At 41.4% G+C, this 24237-nt stretch overlaps 1 protein-coding gene and 1 long non-coding RNA gene across 7 annotated transcripts in view; both read left to right on the top strand.

Annotated features, from left to right (window-relative positions):
* The window catches only part of MBNL3 (muscleblind like splicing regulator 3), a 156095-nt gene extending 131966 nt beyond the window's left edge, over positions 1-24129 (top strand). For 5 of the 6 annotated variants that reach the window (XM_060756082.2, XM_060756087.2, XM_060756088.2 and 2 more), the window contains 3 exons: positions 1716-1810; positions 3073-3146; positions 7366-24129. In XM_060756082.2, the coding sequence (XP_060612065.1) occupies positions 1716-1810; positions 3073-3129 (152 nt within the window). In that variant the 3' untranslated portion in view covers positions 3130-3146; positions 7366-24129. The remainder of the gene's footprint in view (positions 1-1715; positions 1811-3072; positions 3147-7365) is intronic. The other variant, XR_010910317.1, reaches the window with a different exon arrangement.
* Positions 1-24237, top strand: part of LOC137097634 (uncharacterized) — a 457703-nt gene that overhangs the window by 391469 nt on the left and 41997 nt on the right. The gene's annotated exons all lie outside the window — the stretch shown is intronic.

Here is a 24237-nt window from a genome sequence, read left to right as displayed (position 1 = left end):
CTTAAGAGAGAATATTCTTCCACTTAAGGCATTGGTTCTCAACCTTCCTAATGCCGCGACCCCTTAATACAGTGCTTCATGTTGCGGTGACCCCCAACCATGAAATTATTTTCATTGCTACTTCATAATTGTAATGTTACTACTCTTATGAATCATAATGTAAATATCTGATATGCAGGATGTAATTTCATTCACTGGATGAAATTTGGCACAAATACCCAATGCACCCAAATTTGAATACTGGTAGGGTTGGGTGTGGATTGATTTTGTCATTTGAGAGTTGTAGTTGCAAGGATTTATAGTTCATCTACAATCAAAGAGCATTCTGAACTCCACCAACAATGGAATTGAACCAAACTTGGCACGCAGAACTCCCATGACCACCATAAAATACTGGAAGGGTTTGGTGAGCATTGACCTTGAGTTTGGGAGTTATAGTTCACCTACATCTAGAGATCACTATGGACTTCAACAATGATAGCTCTGTACCAAACCTAGCACAAATACTCAATATGCCCAAATGTTCACCCTGGTGGAATTTAGGGAAAATAGACCTTGACATTTCAGAGCTGTAGTTGCTGAGATTTATAGTTCACCTACATTCAAAGAGCATTCTGAACCCTACCAACGATAGAATTGGGCCAAACTTCCCACACAGAAACCCCATGACCAACAAAAAATACTTTTTTCTGATGGTCTTTGGTGACCCCTCTGATACCCCCGTGTGACCCCTCCAGGGGTCCCGACCCCCAGGTTGAGAAACACTGACTTAAGGTTTGCCTCTCCCGTCATCCAAAAGTTGTCATGGGAGACAATATTAGTCAATGGGAAAGTCCTTGGCAAAACAAAGGGCAAGTCCTAAGACAAAGATGGGATCCACCCTTGTAGGACATTCTTTGGTTCGCATGATGTAATGACGAATGGAAGTCTTGCAACTGGAGCCACAGCATGCCTTGGTTAGTGCAACCATCGCATGCGCTTGGGAGGCAATGTCTTGTCTGAACGCTCACTCGAGATCATAAATTGGAGAAACGGGGATGATCTTCCAAAGCAAGTTGTCATGGGAGACAATATTAGTCAATGGGAAAGTCCTTGGCAAAACAAAGGGAAGGTCCTAAGACAAAGACGGGATCCGCCCTTGTAGGACATTCTTTGGTTCGCATGATGTAATGACGAATGGAAGTCTTGCAACTGGAGCTACAGCATGCCTTGGTCAATGCAACCATCGCATGCGCCTGGGAGGCAATGTCTTGTCCGAACGCTCACTCGAGATCATAAATTGGAGAAACGGGGATGATCTTCCAAAGCAAGGCAGGGTCCGTTGTCATCCTCAGACGCAACGGTGTCCGATTTGGAAGCTCATCCCCCTCCGCCTTCCGCCCAAAGTCCAACCCTTTCGTTGCTCCGCTTATAAATGTTGACATTTGAGACTATTTCAGTTTTTGTTCTCCTGAAACATAATTGTAATTGGCTTTTCCCTCCCCTTTTTTTCTCTTTCCTTTCTTTGTTTTCGTCCCCCTTTTCCCCGGGCCTCCTCCTTGACGTGGGTTGCATGCCGCCATCCCTGGTGTTCCCTTCCCGTGACGTCGCACATGCACCCGCGCACGCAAAACCATGTGGCTTGTTCCCGCGGCTCCCGGCACACGCGCCTCCCCCGCCACGCAAAAACGCCCTCCCGTTTTGCCGCTTCCGTGGCTGCCTTCCGAACATAAAAGTCCCCATGATGCACGGCGCTACGCCCACCACTGTGTCTGCAGCAACGACACCCGTCACCAGCGTCCCTTTCGCTGCAACTGCTACCGCCAATCAGGTTTGGCCCTTTAAATCGCTTTATTGTCATGAATGTCCGGTTGTGCCGGGGAGAGGGGTCAACCGGGGTCAATGACAGGGTCACACATTTTTGGAGGGCAATTTGGGGTTACAAAATTACATCATTATATCAATATTATTTTATAGGATTGTTTTTATCTCATTACATTTTATTATTATAGTATATAACAGTGGTTCTCAACCTTCCTAATGCCGTGACCCCTTAATACAGTTCGTCATGCTGTGTTGACCCCCAACCATAACATTATTTCCATTGCTACTTCATAACTGTAATTTTGCAACTATTATGTATCATCATATGGATATCTGATATGCAGGATGTATTTTCATTCACTGGACCAAATTTGGCACAAATACCCGATATGCCCAAATTTGGGGGGGGGGGGAGGCTTGATTTTGTCATTTGGGAGTTGTAGTTGCTGGGATTTATAGTTCTTTTACAATCAATGAGCATGTAAATATCCAATATGCAGGATGTATTTTCATTCATTGGACCAAATTTGGCACAAATTTGGCACAAATGGACCCAAATTTGGTGGAGTTGTGGGGAGACTGATTTTGTCATTTGGGAGTTGTAGTTGCTGGGATTTATAGTTCACCTTCAACCAAAAGAGCATTCTGAGCTCTACTGACAATGGAATTGAACCAAACTTGGCACACATAACTCCCATGACCAAGAGAAAATACTGGAAGGGTTTGGTGGGCACTGACCTTGAGTTTTTGGAGTTGTAGCTCATCTACATTCTGAGAGCACTGGGGTCCCAAACAATGATGTATCTGGACCAAACTTGGCACAAATACTCAATATGCCCAAATGTGAACACTAGTAAAGTTTGGGGAAAATAGACCTTGACATTTGGGAGTTGTAGTTGCTGGGATTTATAGTTCACCTATAATTAAAGACTATTCTGAACCTCACCAACGATAGAATTGGGCCAAGCTTCCCACACAGAATCCCCATGACCAACAGAAAATGCGGTGCTTTCTGATGGTCTTTGGCGACCCCTCTGACACCCCCCTCACGACCCCCATCAGGGTCCCGACCCCCAGGTTGAGAACCACTGGTATATAATAATAAATAACTGGAGTCATAACCCTATCACGGTCTCATGTGGACGGACCCTAGGCTTTCACCCGGGTAGAGTAGAAACAATACATTTCTGAATTATTTATTTTTTGTCCTTGTATCTTCTTAATGGGAAATCTCTGCTTCTCCTTCCTCTCCTTCTTCTTCCTCTGCAGATATCTCAGTTATCAGTCGATGATCTAAACAGCAGCATGTTTGTCTCACAAATGTAGACTTCAGTGACAAAACAGTAAGTTCCTTTTTACAGTGCTTAATGAACTCTTGAGAACTGTGCATTGGATTCCCACAATATGACCATCTTAGTGCTGAGCCAAAGCAAAAAGGAGACGGTAGAGGTAGATACCCTGTATCAAGGCAAGGATGTGTGTAAGGTATACTAATCCTCCTCCTCTCCGTAAGCTAGATTGCATAGGTAGGTCTTTAAAAGCTTTTTAAAGGAGAGCAGAGAGGGGGCCCTTTTTAGTTCTTTAGGGAGTTCCAGAGGCGGGGAGCGGCCATGAAGAAGGCCCCTCTCATTCCCAACCGTGCTTGCGACAGGGGTGGGACCGAGTGCAAGGCCTCCCCCACAGACCGAGGTTACAAACTCTTGAGGATGCCTGGCATAGATGTAGGTGAAACGTCAGGAGAGAATGCTTCTGAAACATGGCCATATAGCCAGGTTGTGCTGACTGGAACAACCTGGGGATCACAACCAGACACAGTGAAAACATCTGCCCTTGCTTTGCTACTCTGCTGCTGAGTATGCATGCCCTGTGTGGAACACATCTCACCACACTAAAACAGTAGATGTGGCTCTTAATGAAACATGCTGCATTATTACGGGGTGTCTGCGCCCTACACCACTGGAGAAATTACACTGTTTAGCCGGTATTGCACCACCTGACATCCGCAGGGAAGTAGCAGCCAATAGTGAAAGGACCAAGGCAGTGACATCTTCAGCTCATCCCTTGTTTGGGTATCAACCAGCACGTCAACAATTTAAATCAAGAAATAGTTTTCTAAGATCTACAGAGGCACTCTCTGGAACACCTCAGCAAGCGAGAGTCCAAAAGTGGCAGACCCAAACCCAGAACCTCAATCATTGGCTGATACCAAATGAGAGACTCCCCCCTTGGGCACACAGAAAACTGGGCGACTTGGAAGGCGCTTGCAGTGAAATTGCTACTCTATGTTAAAGTTTTGGTATATAGCTCTATAGGCACAGACAGGATAGCAACAGCAGAGATAGGATTCATTTGCATATGTGAAGCCAATTGGTCATATGCAGATTAGTGTAAGCCCAGGATTTGAAAAGGCTGCTAGGCCAAAATGACAGTTGGGGAGAGCAAAGCTGAACATTCCAAAGGGGCGGAGCCAAGGTTCTGAAAGAGGCAGTTAGAGTGAGGGAGTTTGAAAATGACAGTTAGGAATCCGTGTGTAAAGAGGAGAGTTGGTTTTTGAGTGCCTGATAGAAATAAGCAGTTATGAAGACGTGTTAAAGACTTCTGATATAGAGAAGCAGTTAGTTAAATAGAGCTCGAGTTTTAAGGAACATAAAGAAGGCTAGTGTTGCCTTAGTTCAAAATATAATTCAGCCAAGAGTGTGTAAAGCAAGTAACGTGTTTGTGAATGTGAAACATTGATAGGTTATTCAGAAAAGTTAACCAAGTAAATGATACTGACTGTAAGCCTCAAGATTGCAACAAAACACAAATGTAACCACAAGCGTTGGAGCCAGAAGTTATAATGAAACTGTGTTACTTCGTTATACACAAGAGTGTTTCATTGCCTGGGATATAAAGTGCAAAGGTTTAACAGCACACAGAAAGCCCCAGCCAATATAAAAGAAGAAACTGAGTCAGTATAAAGCAACAAAGAGGTTTTTAAAGAGGAAATAGTCTCGTTCCCTCGCTACAGCGCTGAACAGACTGCGCTCTGGTACCACGAGATGCAGAGCCAACCTTAAGAAATGGGGCAACAAAGTGGAATACACAACATGCGAGTGTGGAGAAGAGCAAACTACAGACCACCTGCTGCAATGCTGCAATGCAACCTGAGACCTGCCACATGCACAATGGAGGACCTTCTTATAGTAACTCCAGAGGCACTCCAAGTGGCCAGATACATTTAATGAACTATGAAGCTTGCAAATTTTGTGTTTTGTTTGTTTGCTTGTTAAAAAATGCAATACAACCGTTTGGCTTGCTCCTGACACAATGAATAAATAAATAAATAGCCCAGAAAACACACAACCCAAAACAGAATTAAATATCCTTGGTATTGTTAGACTCCATAAATAACATATTCAAAACGAAAAACCACAGCATCCCCTGACTTGATCTTAAAAACCTTCTTCTTTGAAAGCCTGTATTGGGACTCTTATAAGGGTTTGGTTTAAGCCTCAGTTTGCCAATAAAACCCAATGACTGTGCCACAAAACGAATTCTGTCTCCAAAGTATGTCCCCGACATAGAACGTGTGGAACGCTCTGCACTAAATGTGTTGCGATGCAACAGTTTGGAAAGTCTTCGCTCATCTTCCAATTTGTTAAGCAATGCCCAGAGACACATCCACTTTGAGAATGGAATGATGTACCTTTTGTGGCGGAATGAAAATCACATGCTTTTACCAGTCCACACACTGTCTTGCCAGTGAAAAGAGATGCCACGCAGATGATCGGTAAAGAACAGAAACATTTTATTTATTTATTTCCCGTATTTCTATCCTGTCACTTCTCAATCCCCGAAGGGGGCAACATATATACAGAGCAATATATATATACAGTCATGTGAACAGTTTCATTTACTCAAACAATTCAAATGGTCTTTAGGCGTCCATGTGGAAAACCTTCTTCCAGCAGCTCTGTAAGCTCCTACACAGGTAACAGCCTAAAAATGTAACTGTTTCCAAAATTCCCAGGCTCAGCTTGCCTGCTCAGTTTCACATCAATCAGTTTCATGCTTTGCATTTTCAGTTAACACACTCGCCAACTGATTTTGACATGCTCTAACACAGTGGTTCTCAACCTTTTTAATGCCTCGACCCCATAATACAGTTCCTCATGTTGTGGTGACCCCCAACTATAACATTATTTTTGTTGCTATGCCATAACTGTAATTTTGCTACTGTTATGAATCGTAATGTTAATATCCGATATGTGGAATGTATTTTCATTCCCAGGATCAAATTCCCAGGACAAATACCCGATACGCCCAAATTTGAATATTGGGGATAGGTGGGGATAGGTGGGTGGGTTATTTTGTCATTTGTGGGTTGTAGTTGCTGGGATTTATAGTTCACCTACAATCAAAGAGCATTCTGAACTCCTCAAATGATAGAGCTGAACCAAACTTGGCACACAGAGCTCCCATGACCAAGAGGAAATACTGGAAGGACTTGGTGGCCATTGACCTTGAGTTTTGGAGTTGTAGTTCACCTACATCCAAAAAACACTGTGGACTCAAAACAATGATGGATCTGGATCAAAATGGGCATGAAGGCTCAATAATGCTCAACTAGTGGAGTTTGGGGAAAAGAGACTTGACATTTGGGAGTTGTAGTTCCTGGGATTTATAGTTCACCTCCAATCAAAAAGTATTCCGAACCCCACGAATGATAAAATTGGGCCAAAATCCCCACACAGAACCCCCATGACGAACAAAAGATCTTGGAGTCCTCGTGGACAACAAGTTAAACATGAGCCAACAATGTGATGTGGCGGCAAAAAAAGCCAACGGGATTTTGGCCTGCATCAATAGGAGCCTAGTGTCTAGATCTAAGGAAGTAATGCTACCCCTCTATTCTGCTTTGGTTAGACCACATCTGGAATATTGTGTCCAATTCTGGGCACCACAATTCAAGAGAGATATTGACAAGCTGGAATGTGTCCAGAGGAGGGCGACTAAAATGATCAAGGGTCTGGAGAACAAGCCCTATGAGGAGCGGCTTAGGGAACTGGGCATGTTTAGCCTGAAGAAGAGAAGGCTGAGAGGAGATATGATAGCCATGTATAAATATGTGAGAGGAAGCCACAGGGAGGAGGGAGCAAGTTTGTTTTCTGCTTCCTTGGAGACTAGGACGCGGAACAATGGCTTCAAACTACAAGAGAGGAGATTCCATCTGAACATTAGGAAGAACTTCCTGACTGTGAGAGCCATTCAGCAGTGGAACTCTCTGCCCCGGAGTGTGGTGGAGGCTCCTTCTTTGGAAGCTTTTAAGCAGAGGCTGGATGGCCATTTGTCAGGGGTGATTTGAATGCAATATTCCTGCTTCTTGGAAGGGGGTTGTACTGGATGTCCCATGAGGTCTCTTCCAACTCTTTGATTCTATGATTCTATGAAAAAATACTGTGTTTTCTGATGGTCCTTGGTGACCCCTCTGACACTCCCTCACGACCCCCCCCCAGGGGTCCCGACCCCCAGGTTGAGAAACACTGCTCTAACATCTTTCTCTCCCCTTTTTTCTTCCAGCAAACCCTATTGAAACCCCGAATTCCTGGAGCTCCCCGGACCTTTCCTTTTGAGCGAGAGGCTGGTCTCCTTGTATGTATTCGCCCGTCTTTCCATCCTCCTCCTCCTCCTCCATGGTCTAGAGTAAGCCTCTCGCAGTCGACATGTTAACCAAAAACTGATCCATGGGAATGTCAAAACATTTTTCTAAAGAAAAAAAAAGCACTATATAAATATATATATATAAAAACAATTAACAACAAAACAAACAAACCAGAGCTCTCTCTAGGAGACTGTATAGTAGTAGGGAACTATAATAAGACTTTTATAACACCTTAACTTTAATACACTTAAAAAAACCAACTCTTCTTCTCGTGACTACCATCAAGACGGAAAGTGCTCCGGACTTAAAATCGTTTTCTTGTCGATGGATAAATGTTCGTCTGGATTTGTTTTTTTATTATTATTATTTCAAAGTGTTATCTTAACTGTTCTGTTTACATCCTAGTTGAGATTGATTTGTCAGAGGAGAAAAGAAAGACACACAAAAAAGAGAGACAAGAACTGGGCATCATTATCAATGTATACGAAACACCCTATTTTTTTTTCCTTTTCGTTATCATAACGTTTTCGTATTTGCTGTCGCCGTTATGGGTTTCTCTCTTCTCTCTCTTCTTTTTTTGTACAAAGCTAAGAATGTTCTAAGAGGAAAACGGGAAAGACGGACGCAGCTTTTTTTGTTTTGTTTTGTTATGATTTTCAAGAAAGACATGGAGAATGTTCGTTTGCTGGATTTTGACAGTGGCTTTGCTTCCGGAAAGGAAATAAGGAAAGGAAGCCTCCACCGGGAAGCTTAAGACGCCATCTCCGGGAAAACGGAGTCTCTAAAAGGCATTGCCCTCGGTGGCGGGAAAAGGTCGGGAAGCGGAAGAAAGCTAAGCGTCGGGAACGGAAGGCGAAAGGGACAAAAGGCGTTTCCATCAAGTGCCATTTTCTGCTGCAAGTGGCGCACAAGGTTTCGCAGGGATTTCGAGTTGCAAAAGAAACAATGGCAACATTATAATGGGGATAAACCCAGTGCTCGTCTGCAGACTCCATTGGCATCGTTACAAAGAAAGTGCGGTTGCATTCCTTCCAGGCCGAGGATGGCAAACCCAGGATAGGAGATCTGCACTGTGTCGTTAATGCAGTTTGACCCCACTTTAAACAACGTGTGGAGCCATGCTTTTATTGCACTTTTCATGCAGAACCCAGGAAAGTAGCACCAAACAGCCTTGGATGTCCCTAACTAAGGATCGTTGTCTTTGGACAGCAATCCTTTACTCATGTTGAGTGACGTAAACAAAAAGTTAAAATTTTAAAAATAGGACAGGGGTGCAATTTGGGGCATCTTTTTCTAAAGATGGTGCCACACTTTGGGCTTTTGCTGTTATTTGTCTCTTCATCATAACTTTGCCATGCAGTTTTGGTGCTCATCCATGTCTTGGTGCAAAAGTAAGAAATGAAGGGCCTCAAGCTCATCTGCTTCCCCATCTCTAGACTTTCCTGGATCAATTTTCTTTTATAGTGAATTTCCACTCCTGGATAGTTCTAGGAGCAGTCATTCCCATGTAAAATGAGACACAAAAACAGATGTCTTTGTTTCATCCGATGGGATCCTGAGGTCCTGGCCCCCAAAACTGCATTGAGGACATCAATGCCTCTATTGAGCTATATTGGTTCTACTTTGCTGGGTTATGAAAGGTCTAGGCTGGAGGTTCTCAACTTTTGTTCCTTCAGTGTTTTGGACTTCAGCTCTCAGAATTTTTGATGTTGGCCAAAATGGATGGGGCTTCTGGGAGTCAAAGTCCAAAATGCTTAGAGGTCCAGCCTTTGGGAACCGTTAGTCCATGTCCTAATAGGGTTTTGCAGAACGATTCCTTGGTTTGCCTCCTTGAAGAGCGTCCCTTGACTTTCATTTCCAGGAGGCACTGGCTCGACCTTCATTCATTCGGATGCTAAATGCCAAAAAAAGGAAAAGAAAGGATCAAATATAGATCCCCATTTTGGATCAATTGATCAAGCAAGCATAAACTTTCTTTGTAACTTTGTGAATGGGATGGAATGTGGATTTGAGTGATAATCTTGGTGTATTTTTTAAGAAAATAGGTGGGTTTTGCACAACTTGTGGCAGTGCCTCTACAGAGAACATACCTGATCTCCAGTAGTCGGAAAGTACATTGTGTGTGTGTTTAGGGCTGTGTGTGTGCTGGATATATATAGCACACATGCGCACTTCTGTTAGCTTTAGAGTCTGAAAGGCGGTTGTGCATCCCTTTCGAATGGATGTCGGTGTCATCTTGCCCCTTCTGACTAGCCCCTTTCCTGTCTTCTTGGAATGAGACCCGAAACAATTGCACCTCTCCACACAATGCAAACATCTTTGGTAGATAGATGTCTATGGAATGTATACAGCCGCAAGTGTTTCCACTGCATCCATGTCACACTTTCAAAGCACTGAAAAAAAGACAACATGAAAGAGAGAAATCCACCTCCAAAATAACAGTGGAAGGGATAGAACGATGCCCTTTTTTCTTTTTCCAAGGAGTAATTTTAGCACTTCCTCTAACTTTGCAAATGGCAACATTTGCAAAGATAATTCCCAACGTGGGACTTTTCTGCATGAAAAAACTAATGTGGGTTGTTTGTGCAGGCGACTGAATTTTCTGTACAGAAAAGGGTCTTTTTTGCGCACACAAATGTGGTTCCTGGACAGAAAATGTTTTGTTTCCTGCACAGAAACACTATGTTTACCTTCACAGAATAGTCCATCTTTCCTGTATGGAAAAGTCGTGTTTTATGCCCACACAAACATTAGTGTTTCTGCACAAAAATATCATGTTTCCTATACAGAAAATTGTGCTCCTGGCACGGAAAAATTGTGTATTCTGCATTAAAACAGCAGGTTTTGCACAGAAACATGTTTTCTGTACAGAAATTTGCTTCTTGCACGGAGACATTATATATTCTACAAAGAAAATGTGTTGTCCTGTGCAGACAAGTTGTGTTTTCTGTGCCGAAAAAAATCATGTTTTCAGTACTAAAAAAAAAATCGTGTTTTTGCACAAAAAATCATTTTTATAGAAAATTTGAATTTTTCTGTTAATATGCAAAAAAAAAACCCCAATTTCTTGCACAAACATGTCCCAAATTGCAGAAATTTGGAAACGTCTCTCCCTTTTCATTGATCAGTTTATTTTGGATCTTCTTTCCATCCCTAACCAATGGCTTCCGGATGACTGGATTTCTGCACTTTCAGGCCACACTCAAACCAACACAACTTTTCCCAAGATCTAGTGATAGTATCCAAGATAGAATCTTTTTAGGTGCCACAATTAATTTTTTAATAAAAAAAAGAATAGCGAGTTGGCAAATTTAGCCTTTTATAAGAGGAGGAAAGTGAAGCTCGAAGCACGGGAAATGTCACCAATTCAACACGAAAGGGCTGGGTTGGGTAGCCTGAAAACACAATGTTATTGTGAGGATAGCACTATTTAAAGGCTTCTTGTGCAATGACTTCTTTATTCAAGAAAGAATGAAAACTCAGTCGACAGACTCTAAAAATATAAACCCTTAATAGGTGTGCTCTATTTACAAAGTCGTTCGGCGACTCTAAACGAATTGTCACAAAACTCAGATTCAGCTTTTGTTAAGTTGGACTCCCGAGATATATGTAAAGTTTGTTTGAATCGGTCGTGATTTCAGCAACTTTTCTTATAAAGCTTCCTGGGTTTGACAAACACACACACATATATATGCGTATATATATATATTCTTTTTAAAATTTATCCAAAGTTTTTTCTTTCTTGTGCGCACATGCATTTTTAATATATATATATATAGATATATATATTGGTGGATGTGTGCCGGATTCCTCTCAGCCTTATGCAAACAATATGCAAGAAATGCTGAAAACTTGAGTAAAACGGGTCATTGCAGAGGGAAAATAAACGAAAAAGTGGATCGATCGTTTTTGAGGGGGGGGATTGTTGTACCATGAAAAAGACATGAAAATGTAAAAATATAATAGTAATACTGTTACTAAACTGTTAACATACATACTCAATGAAAGAGGGATTTGAAATACAATGGAGTCTTTACAATGATTACTTTTAAGTACTGTCTTTTTATGGATTGAATTCATCATAATCAGCCATTTAATGTCTTTGTTTATTATGAAATAGGTTATGGATTTGTTTTTTTTACACAAGAGAAATGTCCTGTTTCCATTTTACAAATATTGGGCAATATTCTGTATTGGCTACTAAGTTAAATATCCATTAAGGCCTCGGTATCCACTCTGGGACCCTCTGTGGATACCAAAATCCAAGGATGCTCAAATTCCATTATATATACAATGGTGTCCTTATATGAAGTGACAAAACCAAGGTTTACCTTTTGGCATTTTAAAGAATATATTCAAATCGCGGATGGTTGTATCCTTATATACGAAAATCGTGGATACAGAGGACCTTAATTGATCAACTTCTCCTGGTTTCTCGGATCCCTCTGAATTTTGATGGAAACTCCATTCATTTGGTCTCAATTCACTGGAAGAATAGACCTCTTTCCATCAAGGTTTAGTAGGCCTTGAGCCAGGAGAGGTTGTTTAATTAAGTATATTTAACTAAATGCTTGATATAGAATATGTCTCCGTAAATAGAGTTGTGTCCTCGGCCCTTTCCCAAATGGCCAGCCCACCACAATCCACTTGCAAACGCTTCCAAACACTCCTTGATCTGCCATGTCTTGCATGCTGCACTTTTGAGCGTTGGCTTGTGGAAATGCCATGATGGGCTAGCTGATCCAAACCCTTGGCAAAGTGGCAGAATTTCTCCTAGCCAATGTGACTTTAAGAGAATGACCCCACCACATAAACTTAAATCCTGCCTGAAAAAAATTAAATGCACCCAGACTAGGGATTGGAACAGAGAATGGAAATGTAGATGGAGGAGATGTCTCCTCACCACTGAGAAGATGTATCCAGCACCACTGAGATGTTTCCTCACTGCTGAGAAGATGTCTCCTTACCATTAAGGAGATGTATCCTCACCACTGAGTAGATGTCTCCTTGCCATAGAGATGTCTCTTTACTGTTGAGAAGCTGTCTCCTCACCATTGAAGTGTTGCCGCTTCACTATTGAGGTGTCACTTCACTGTACATCTTCTCACACTGAGAAGATGTATCCAGCACCACTGAGATGTTTCCTCACTGCTGAGAAGATGTCTCCTTACCATTAAGGAGATGTATCCTCACCACTGAGAAGATGTCTCCTTGCCATAGAGATGTCTCCTTACTGTTGAGAAGCTGTCTCCTCACCATTGAGGTGTTGTCTCTTCACTTTTGAGATGTCACTTCACTGTACATCTTCTCACCACTGAGAAGATGTATCCAGCACCACTGAGATGTTTCCTCACTGCTGAGAAGATGTCTCCTTACAATTACGGAGATGTATCCTCACCACTGAGAAAATGTCTCCTTGCCATAGAGATGTCTCCTTACTGTTGAGAAGCTGTCTCCTCACCGTTGAGGTGTTGTCGCTTCACTATTGAGGTGTCACTTCACTATACATCTTCTCACCACTGAGAAGATGTATCCAGCACCACTGAGATGTTTCCTCACTGCTGAGAAGATGTCTCCTTACAATTACGGAGATGTATCCTCACCACTGAGAAAATGTCTCCTTGCCATAGAGATGTCTCCTTACTGTTGAGAAGCTGTCTCCTCACCGTTGAGATGTTGTCGCTTCACTATTGAGGTGTCACTTCACTGTACATCTTCTCACCACTGAGAAGATGTATCCAGCACCACTGAGATGTTTCCTCACTGCTGAGAAGCTGTCTCCTCACCACTGAGGTGTTGTCTCTTCACTACTGAGACGTCACCTCACTGTAGAGATGTATCCTCACCATTGAGAAGTTGTTTCCTCACTGTTGATGTCTCTTCACCATAGAGCTGTCTCCTCACCATTTAGAACAGTCGTTCTCAACCTGTGGGTCCCCAGGTGTTTTGGCCTACAACTCCCAGAAATCCCAGCCAGTTTACCAGTTGGGATTTCTGGAAGTTGAAGGCCAAAACATCTGGGGATCCACAGGTTGAGAACCACTGATTTAGAAGGTGTCTCTTCACCATTGAGGAGATGGAGGTAACTTTGAACCGACTGAGTTCCATTGGTAATTGCTCAATCCCAACATGTTACTTATTTTGGAGTACGTGATAATGCATCAGTGTGCTGTCTGCTGCAATGCACAAGATGTGAGCTTGCATAGTTTGCCAATTCCAAATAGATTCTGTCCAACCCTTTTTTGGAAGGTAAATACAACTCCCTTAAATTTGGTAGGCTTTGCTCAAGTTGACCTGTTGAATCAAAGGGACGCCAGTTGGGCAGTCGATTCAATAGATCAGTGGTTCTCAACCTGGGGTTCCCAGATGTTTTTGGCCTACAACTCCCAGAAATCTTTGCCAGTTTACCAGCTGTTAGGATTTCTGGGAGTTGAAGACCAAAAACATCTGGGGACCCCAGGTTGAGAACCACTGCAATAGATCTTCTTTAATTGAGGACCCATCAACAAGATGGCAGCCAAAGGCTGTATCTACAACTGTTGAATCAATACAGTTTGATGCCACTCTCATTGGCTCAGTGCTGTAGAATCCAGGGAGATGTAGTTTTGTAAAGAGTTGTGGTGCCTCCCCAAACTACAACTTCCAGTATGCCGTAGGCACAACCGATAGCAGTGAAAGTCGGGTCAAACGGTATTCATTTGACCCAAAGTGGATTTAAAAACTGGAGTGCTCCATCCCTTGTTTTATCCCTAATGGATTCCACATACCGAAAAGAGATGGGAGGGGAGTTTGTGAAAAAGTGAAATTGAATCTATGGCGAAAAATGGGATTTTTCCTCCTTCTGAAGGACGTATGTTGCAGACAATTGGACTTTTACCACGTGCCTGACAAAGGCCTTAGAATATATTGTATGTTAAAGACTGTAATAACTTTTTTTAAAAAGAGAAAAAAAGCTATTCGTTGATAGCCTAAAATAATTGTAAATAGAATTCGAAAATAAAACACACACACATACACACAGAAGACACACACATTGTAACTAGGCGACAACAGGTTAACTCATGTTAGGTTCTTCTCCATTTCTTTTATTGTTAGTTTTAAAAAGATTTTTTGCATTATTGATTTTATATATATATTATATATATATATCTCTTTAGTAACTAATGACTTTAATTTTTGAAGGAGAGTTAGAGAATGTTTAAGATTTTTAAGATACATGTATTCAACTCATTTAGTTATCTTCTAAAAAACAACAACACTGAAGCGCATGTCAAGATATAAAAAAAATTACAAAAATATATATATATATATACAGTCCATAACTAGTTTGTATAGTTTACAGTTTAAGAACAAACCAACGGATTTAACTTTGTATGTAACTCCTACAATGATAGATTCATTGTTAACTAATTATATTAAGTTGTTGTTGCTATGGCAACAAAAACTACAACATGGCTACCTTTGTATACATTATTTGTGAAATTTTCACATGTAAATTTGAGAAGAAGAAGAAGAAAAAAAAATCTTAAGGTAAACGTGTAACAGTATGGGTTCGTTTTAAGGTACAGTTCGATACTGTCGGGGAAAGAGATGACTGAATATTTTTAAAATCCCAAAGTCCCATGTGAACGCTGGATTTGTGTCTTGGATGTCACTTTTTCAGTCGAAAAGTTTACAACACATGGATTTAGAGTCAGGTTTTATAGCTTGTAGAAATTGTTGTGTGGGTCGGGTCATTCCACAATATTTCCCCCTGCAAACGCTCTCCGTTTCCTTGACTTTTGAACCAAACGTCCGAAAATTCAAGTTCAGAATTCGTCGCCTTTATTTCGACCAATTCCAAGAATTTGGTGCATTATTATTTGTGGTCAATCCCAAGGAAAGACCCGTTTTGCAAATATTTTTTGGACTAGAGACTGTTATTGTTGCATTTACTCAAAACCATGGTGCTGTCATTCCGCTCTAACTGCCATTGTTGCGAATCGTGGGGTTTGTAGTTTGGAGAGTGTTAGAGCTCTCCAGATGAGATTCTTACATCTAACATCTGAACATGAGGAAGAACCTGACTGTGAGAGCCGTTCAGCAGTGGAACTCTCTGCCCCGGAGTGTGATGGAGGCTCCTTCTTTGGAAGCTTTTAAACAGAGGCTGGATGGCCATCTGTCAGGGGTGATTTGAATGCAATATTCCTGCTTCTTGGCAGAATGGGGTTGGACTGGATGGCCCATGAGGTCTCTTCCAACTCTGATTCTATGATTCTTATTATTATTATTATTATTTTGGATGAGATGAGGCATGGAAATGCTCCTTTGGGAGAGGGATAACACACCCCAGAATCCCATGCTGGGCTGGGGATACTGGGATATGTCATGCCAAACACTTTGGAGTGTGCTGACCACTATGGCATTTCTCCCCGTTTGCCCTTGCGCTTGGGGTGACTTTGCAAAGCCGCTTCTGAACATGAGGAAGAACCTGACTGTGAGAGCCGTTCAGCAGTGGAACTCTCTGCCCCAGAGTGTGGTGGAGGCTCCTTCTTTGGAAGCTTTTAAACAGAGGCTGGATGGCCATCTGTCAGGGGTGATTTGGATGCAATATTCCTGCTTCTTGGCAGAATGGGGTTGGACTGGATGGCCCATGAGGTCTCTTCCAACTCTTTGATTCTTTGATTAAATTAATACATGATGAGCCCTTCTGTTTGAGGATACGTTCCCAAACTTACAATGGAAAGCTAGCGAAACGTATAGAAATGAAAGATTCAGTTGAAAGTGGCCATAGTGTCTCTCTGGAGGGCCAAGAAAAATTCCTAGAGAAGTATCCCCTAAACTGCAAATTGCAGGATCTTCCATAGGATATTGTCAGTGGAATCATGACTCCATAATTTCGTAATATCAAAATGGAACTGAGAATTTTGTTGCAATTTAAGGTTTGCGCAGAATGTTGTACGGAGCCTATGTTTATGTAAATCTATATAATTTCATGGAGAAACTCAATAATAATAATAATAATAAAACAGCACAACAACAGAGAGGAAACAAACAAGGACATCTAATCACCTCTCAACAAAAGATTGCTCCAGGCACTGCCAATGCTCATCAAGGTGGTCAGTTGAAACATTCACACCTAGCTCCAGCAGACAAGAGTCCTTTGTCCCACCCTGGTCATTCCACAGATATATAAATTCACTTTCCTAGTTCCAATAGACCTCACTACTCTGACGATGCTTATTTTTTATTTATTTATTCCGTGTACTTCTACCCCGCCCTTCTCAACCCACGAGGGGGGACTCAGGGTGGCTTACAAAAAGGCACAATTCGATGCCTACACAATAATACAAATAAATGTGTAAAACAGCAATTAAAACAATTAAGACAGTTAAAACAATCAATATATATCACAGTCAATAAACCAATCTCAAGCTCAGCGTTCGCTAACTCGAGAGTCCATATTTCGTTCTACATTATCTATTCTTATCGGTCGTCATAGTCCTTTATTCATCTGTCAGATTGCTCAAACGCCTGGTCCCAAATCCATGTTTTTAATTTCCTTCTAAAGGAAAGGAGGGATGTCGCAGATCTAATTTCCCCGGGGAGAGAATTTCACAGGTGAGGGGCCACCACCGGGAAGGTCCTGCTCCTTGTCTCCACCAATCTCGCTTGTGATAGAGGTGGGGCCGAGAGCAGGGCCTCCCCAGAAGATCTTAAACTCCGAGGCGGGACGTAGAGGGAGATCCGTTCGGACAGATACGCTGGGCCAGAACCGTATAGGGTTTTGTAGGTCAAAACCAGCACTTGCCATAGATGCAGGCGAAACGTCAGGAGAAATGCCTCTAGAACATGGCCATATAGCCCGAAAAAACCTACAACAACCCAGTGATTCCGGCCATGAAAGCCTTCGACAATACAATAATAATACTTTATTTATACCCTGCTGCCATCTTCCCAAGGGACTCGGTGAGGCTTACATGAGGCCGAGCCCACAACACATCAAAAATAAAACAATAGCAAACAAACAATACAAAACAGTTAAAATACATCTCATATACAAAAATAAATAAAATATAAGCAGTACAGTAACACAACAAGCATTTAAAACTTACAGCTGGGCCAAATGTAAAATTAAAATTTAAAAAATAATGCTGGGCATGAGCAAGGTAGGATATAACTGGGATGGAAATTTTCGGAGGGGATAGGGCGTGCAAATCAATCAATCCTAAATGAATAATAAAGTGCATTTTGAGGGCATATTGCTGAGAAAGTCATTATTCTGGAAAGGCACACTGGAACAACCACGTTTTCAGGCTCCTTGATTAATTTCACAATTCAGCAGCAGATCAGTTGCGCAACTTCAGCGCTTTCCAGTAGCTTCTTCCTTCACAGTATTTTCAGTCAACTGCTCTCACAACCTGCAGTCACTCTGGAACCTTTTACAGACACTTGAGCACATGCCCGGCCATTGTCAGTTTTACCATTGTCTTTCCCCCAGTCTAGATGATATTACAAACTTAACACAGCATACAGTTATATCTTGTCTTAGCAGACAGGTTCTTTTAATTACATATCGCCTTCGCCGAACAACATCACAGCACAAGGAGAAATATACACTGTACATGACTTCCTTATATACAATTCTATACAATTACACATAGCAATCTCTGATTGGTTCCCAACTCATTAACTTAACTCAGACCCAGGATTACATCATTCACAATCACCTGGACTAGGCCAGAACACATTCCCCAAATGATTCCCTATATACAGTTAATGCATGACTCAGCATTTCCAATAGAAGCCCATTAGCAGTGCGTGACTCAGCTATATTACATTACAATACATTGTAAAACCTGACACTCCTCCTAAAAATTGCCAGAGTTGGGGCATTCCGGATGTCCTTGGGAAGCGAGTTCCAGAGTCAAGGGGCCACCACCGAGAAGGCCCTCTCCCTCGTCTCCACCAATCGCGCTTGCGATAGAGGTGGGAGCGTGAGCAGGGCCTCTCCAGATGATCGAAGAGATTGTGTGGGTTCGTACACAGAGATGCGGTCACGTAGGTAGGCAGGTCCCAAACCGTTCAGGCCTTTGTAGGTAAGAACCTGCACCTTGAATTGGGACCGGAAAATGAATGGCAGCCAGAGGAGCTCATTAAGGAGCACCAGTTAACAATCTGGTTGCTGCCTGTTGAACCAATTGAAATTTCTGGGCCATTTTCAAGGGCAACCCCACATAGTAATGAGTTGCATTTCTATGCATGGACTGGTAGCACCATAATTGCCTAATGGGAAAATTCCATGGGATATTGCCATGGCAGTTGGAATTAAAGCAGTTATTGAGTAACGTTTAAAAAAATCCACAGGATTTCGCTATGGCTAACATTTACTCCAAATTTTGTATGGAAATGATATTTTTGCATAATTTCTCATAGAAAACCCAATGTATTGGATTTATATTAATTGAATTTTTCACCTGGAAATGAAATGGATTCTGAACTCTGTATTTCCCAGTTTCCCTCTGTTTTTCCTTCTTTGTCACTCGAAAATTCAGAACGAAACAGTTGGCTTACAAAACAAAAAATGCAAACAAACCCTCCTTTCTCATTGAAAGCCTGGGAAATAGTTATCTATATCTATAAATATATATAATCTATATTTTTATTTATATTATCAGAAAGAGGACAACGTGTACATACGACCCCCCTTCCCAAATATTGTGGAATGACCCTATAACAGTGTTGAAGATTTCAATATGCTGCAGATAAACTGATTCAGTTAGTGTACGAATGTGTGAGACACACCTTTTTGCACTTATGTACATAGTCCACGAAAGAAATCCCTTGGAACTTATTTTGAATATATTAAAGATAAAAAAAAGTCTGTAATAATACAAGGAAAAAAGTTTGTAAAAGAGATTACTAAGGCTTTGAAAAAAAAGGAAAGTGATTTTTTTGCTATAAAACTTATCTGAACGCATGATGTTGCTTTGCTATTGTACAAGCTTTTGTAGTTTGCCATATAGCTGACAATACAGCGGACTGATACCGGGCCACCTTCAACCTGCAGCTCAGAAAAAAGAAATCTATATAGAAATTATAGGAAACAGATGCTTAATTTGAAAATACAAACAGACAAGGTCACCAGCAAAGGTTTCTAAACACTTTCAATGAACAAAAATTTGGAGATATTAAGTTCAAGAGTCTCACTGTATTAACTCAAAGGCCTGTTTGGTCCAAGTTTGAAAAATGACATTTTTGGACTACAACATCTAGCATCCTCCAAACACAGGCCATAATGGTTGGGCATACTGGGAACTGTAGTAAAAAAAAATAGGTGCTTTTCCCAAGTTCCCAGCAATTGGTGCTCAGTGAGGATTCAATAGCCGATGGTCTTGGATAGCTCCATCTTCCTTCAGCGATCGGTTGCATCCTTCACTGGTTGTACTGGGACTTCTCATTCTAATTTTAACAAATGTTAATTATTAATTGAGGTAGAAAGGGACCCATCTTGAACTGGTATGAGTTAAACCAACTCTTCCTTTGTGGAGACAGATTTTCAACCCTATGGAGAAAGCAATGGTGACACCAGAAAGTATGGAGAGTTTAGTCTTCTCTTGGATTTCCTCTAGAAACACCCTGTTCCTGGTTTAGGTTATTTTCATAGGATTTCTGGGTCAGGATCATTTCATGACCTGAACTATGGGGGGAACTAAATCTGAGGGACACCCAACAGTGGATGCATTAAAATTCCATACTATAAGCGTCAATCACAACCCCTTCTGGAGTGTGTTGTTCAGATAGTTGCATACCATGTAAAGTCGTGATGTTGGGTTTCCAAGTTCTGCCCTTTTGAATTATTTTCCCCAGTTCTGTTTTAAATCCATTGTTAAGTATTATTTTTGAGAGATATGGGACTTGTGGTCCAATCAAAGTTTTCCAAGCTTTGGTTTCAACCATGAATTGTCTCTAGTAACTGCTCCAAAGCAGACTATGAGACACAGACAAGTGCCGTTTTCAAGGCAGTGCTCTTGCCCTGAGGTTACTCCTTCCTTCCCTGAGAACTGGAGAAGACATCTTGGGCTTTGAGATGTGGAAACCATACTCATGCTTAGCAGAGTATTTGGTGCAAGTCAACCCATACCGCACTTGTAAGCAGAAAGCATACCTCCCTAAATCCTCCAACACAGTTCTATGGCATGCTAGGACCAGAACTTGAGGTCTCCTTGGCCTTGTCATATAACATGACATAAGTGGTGCCTGAACTCAAAAAGAGCTCAGGTAAGCACCAAAGCCATGGGTAGGCATTGAAGAGGTCTGTTGAATTGAATTTGAAGTTGGCCATATGATAGGGAACATCATGGAAGGTTCTGAAGACCACCTCAGAACCATTGTCCACCAGGAATATACCTCTGGATGTATTACCCAACTTGAAGGAACATCAAGCCCTTTGTATGGCTTTATCCATCATACAAATGTGCAGAAAAGAGAAGTCTGTATGGTCCTGTGGTATCTTATAAAAAGTGGGAACATGACTTGCATGTCTTCTGCGGGAGAAGACCTTGGAGAAAGATCCCAGAGTAGCTACTAGGGCTGTCTATGAGTCTGTTGAAGCAAACAAAGTAGTCAAAGAGTCCTGTAGTCCCTTAGAAACCAACCCACTTAATAGAAGTCAATCTTTTGTGGACTCTTGTGTTATTTTACACCCAAGAAATAGATAGTGCTTTGGAAGTGTAAGCTCTCGTGAATGTCTTATGGTTGTGATTGAACCTTTAGATGTTCTTCAACTATCAAGAGAAGGTCCATCATTGCTCCTCCTGGAAAGACAAGCATTTCCCCCCTTTAGATGAGAAATGTGGATTCTCATAGAGTTGTGCATACATTGTGAGTTGAATGGGATGGATTTTCTCCACCACTAAGGCCATAAAATTGATGGAAATTGGGAGATATTTGCAGGAAGACAGTGATAGTAGGATGACCAACTTTTGACCATAAATTTAAATGAAATATATGCAGAAACAGAAGGTCAATAGCTAGGCCTAAAGGAGTCAAGGAAAAATAGATCTAATGCAGAAGTTCTCCAGTTTGTCGCTCTGACTGAGAGATCGTCCAACCCAACCAGTGAAATCAGTGGCGATCGTAGAATGAAGCTCAGACTCTATGGCACAAAATATCTTTTGCTGGTGGCCTTGGCAGCCATATTTTCGATAATCCGGAAAAGGCACATGCCTCCAGAGAAGGCAGCCAAAAACAACAGCAACACACATGCAAAAAACAAACCAACAACAACACAGCAATTGAAAGGATGAAAAACCAAGTGGGTCTTTTTCCAAAACACACAACGGAGGGAAATTACCTGATGCGGAATAATTACAAGGTTCCAGATCTTTATTACTGTACACAGATGCTATTTGATTGTGGTGGAAGCCAAAATGATTTTGTTGCCATGGCGCTTGTGTCCTAGCAGCTGAGGGGGGGGGGGGGGTGAAACATGGCCGCTCACAGAAAGCGGGGAAAGGGAGGGGATCACCACCCGAATCCACCATATTTAAAACCGTAAAGCCCCAAAGACTAGGATAATTCTGCCAAAATTCGGATGCCAATGCAAATCCCATTGTCAGAAGTGAGAGGTCAACATTTTGATCCAATGCTACTTTTTCCTAGGAGTCAACCTCATTGGGGTTTATCATTCAATGGGATTTACCACATAAATCGACATATATAACATGGGGATTTTTGGTTTAGTTTCTTTAAAGAAAAATGAGAATTTTTGTGCTTTCAAGTCCAATTTGAGCGCACAAAATCCCCAATTTCCCCCACCGATCCTAAAATTAAAGTGTTCTTTGTAATACAAACGATCCCTTCGCCAACATCAGATAATCCTTTTTAATAAAAGCAAAACATGGAAAGCGTTATCAATTTGGTCAGATTGCATGTTTTGAGTTTACACAGCAGAAAAATATGCTCATATTCTGAATTGTCTTATTGTTATTATTATTTGAAACACAACAAGATTAGTACACAGCAAACAAGGTCACTATGCTGGCTGTTGTACTGGATCACACGTCGGACACTTCACAAGTGTCTAGGACTGTGTGATGTATCGGCGAATAATGCGTGCAGATGCCTGTAGGGTGGCCCAAGCATCTAGGACTGATATTATTATTACTATTATTATTATTATTATTATTATTATTATTATTATTATTATTTGAAACAGAACAAGATTAGAGATTAGTACACAGCAAACAAGATCACTCTGCTGGCTGTTGTATTGGATCACACCTCGGACACTTCCCAAGAGGCTGGATGGCCATCTGTCGGGGGTGATTTGAATGCAATATTCCTGCTTTTTGGCAGGGGGTTGGACTGGATGGCCCATGAGGTCTCTTCCAACTCTTTGATTCTATGATTCTAAGTGTCTAGGACTGTGTGATGTATTGGCAAATAATGCATGCAGATCCCAGTAAGGTGGCCTTCTGCAGCTGGCCGATGGTAATTTTGTCAGCGTCGATTGTGTTTAAGTGCAGGCCAAGGTCTTTAGGCACTGCATCCAGTGTGCCCATCACCACTGGGACACTTTTACTGGCTTGTGCCAGAGTCTTTGCAGTTTGATCTTTAAATCCTTGTATCATGTCAGCTTTTTTGCTGTTTCTTTTCAATCCTGGTGTCACCTGGGATTGCAACATAGACGATCCGTACTTTGTTTTTTAACACGATCGTGAGGTCGGGAGTATTGTCCTCCAAAACCGTCAGTCTGAATTCGGAAGTCCCAGAGTAGTTTGAAGTGTTCAATTTTCTGTAACTTTAAAGGCTTGTGATTGCACCAGGTCTTTGTCACAGGCAGATGGTATTTGTGATACAAGTTCCAATGGATCATTTGAGCAACGGTGTTATGCCTCTGCTTGTAGTCTGTCTGCGCAATCTTCTTTGCAGCAGCTGAGGATGTGATCTATTGTTTATTATTATTATTGTATTTCTTACCTGCCTCAATTTTAAGTACAACATAAAAAACACTGATAAAAATATAAATATACTGATAAAAATATAGAACCATTAAAACACATACAGAGCTAGGAACAAAACTCATTAAAATCAGTAAAACGGCAGCTTAAATCCATGGTTTAAAACAGACAGCGTGGACACTTTTATGGAGCCAGATTTCACAGTTTTCTGAAACCAACATATATCGCAAATTACTATAAAATCAAAACATGAATTGGTTTTCAAAGAGGATTTTCTGCTTCCTTTTGGTTGGCAAGGTTCATTTTGTAATAAAGCATTGGACACAGTGTAAAATAAAATAAAATGCAACCCTAATGGTACCTTTTTCCATGAGTTTTGAATGGGAAAAAAGCATTGGCGCGCAGGCCAAGATGGAGAAACATTAGAGTACGCATTTTAGACATCCTTAAATTCAAGCCATTCGGGTGGGGACCCCATTTTGATTTGTGTCTATCCTGAAAACTTCCAAACGTGGAAGGATCTGACCCTGGAAGCGCCCCCCTCCTCTGCTGCTATCAACGGGGTCTGTATGCTTTGGGTTTCTTTTCCTTTTTGCCACATTTATATTGCCGTAGTGCTTGTTTGTGCTTTCTAGAAATGTGCATAACGTGACTCATTTTACTATGTTACTTCTATCTTGTTATTGTTTTGTTTTCTTTTTTTCTCCTGGATCTTTTAATAAAGTGTACAAAATCCTCTCCTTTATGGTTTTTTTTTTTTTAAGGGACGCATTATGGACACATTTAATAAACAGGCGTTTACTTTTTTAAGTCTCCGGTTGATGTGTCGCAAGTTTGGAATGGCTT

This window comes from Anolis sagrei, chromosome 10, assembly GCF_037176765.1.
Source record: "Anolis sagrei isolate rAnoSag1 chromosome 10, rAnoSag1.mat, whole genome shotgun sequence".
In the NCBI taxonomy this organism is placed as follows: domain Eukaryota; kingdom Metazoa; phylum Chordata; class Lepidosauria; order Squamata; family Dactyloidae; genus Anolis; species Anolis sagrei.
The sequence above is the reverse complement of the archived record's forward strand: the minus strand, read 5'-3'. Positions and strand labels throughout refer to the sequence as shown.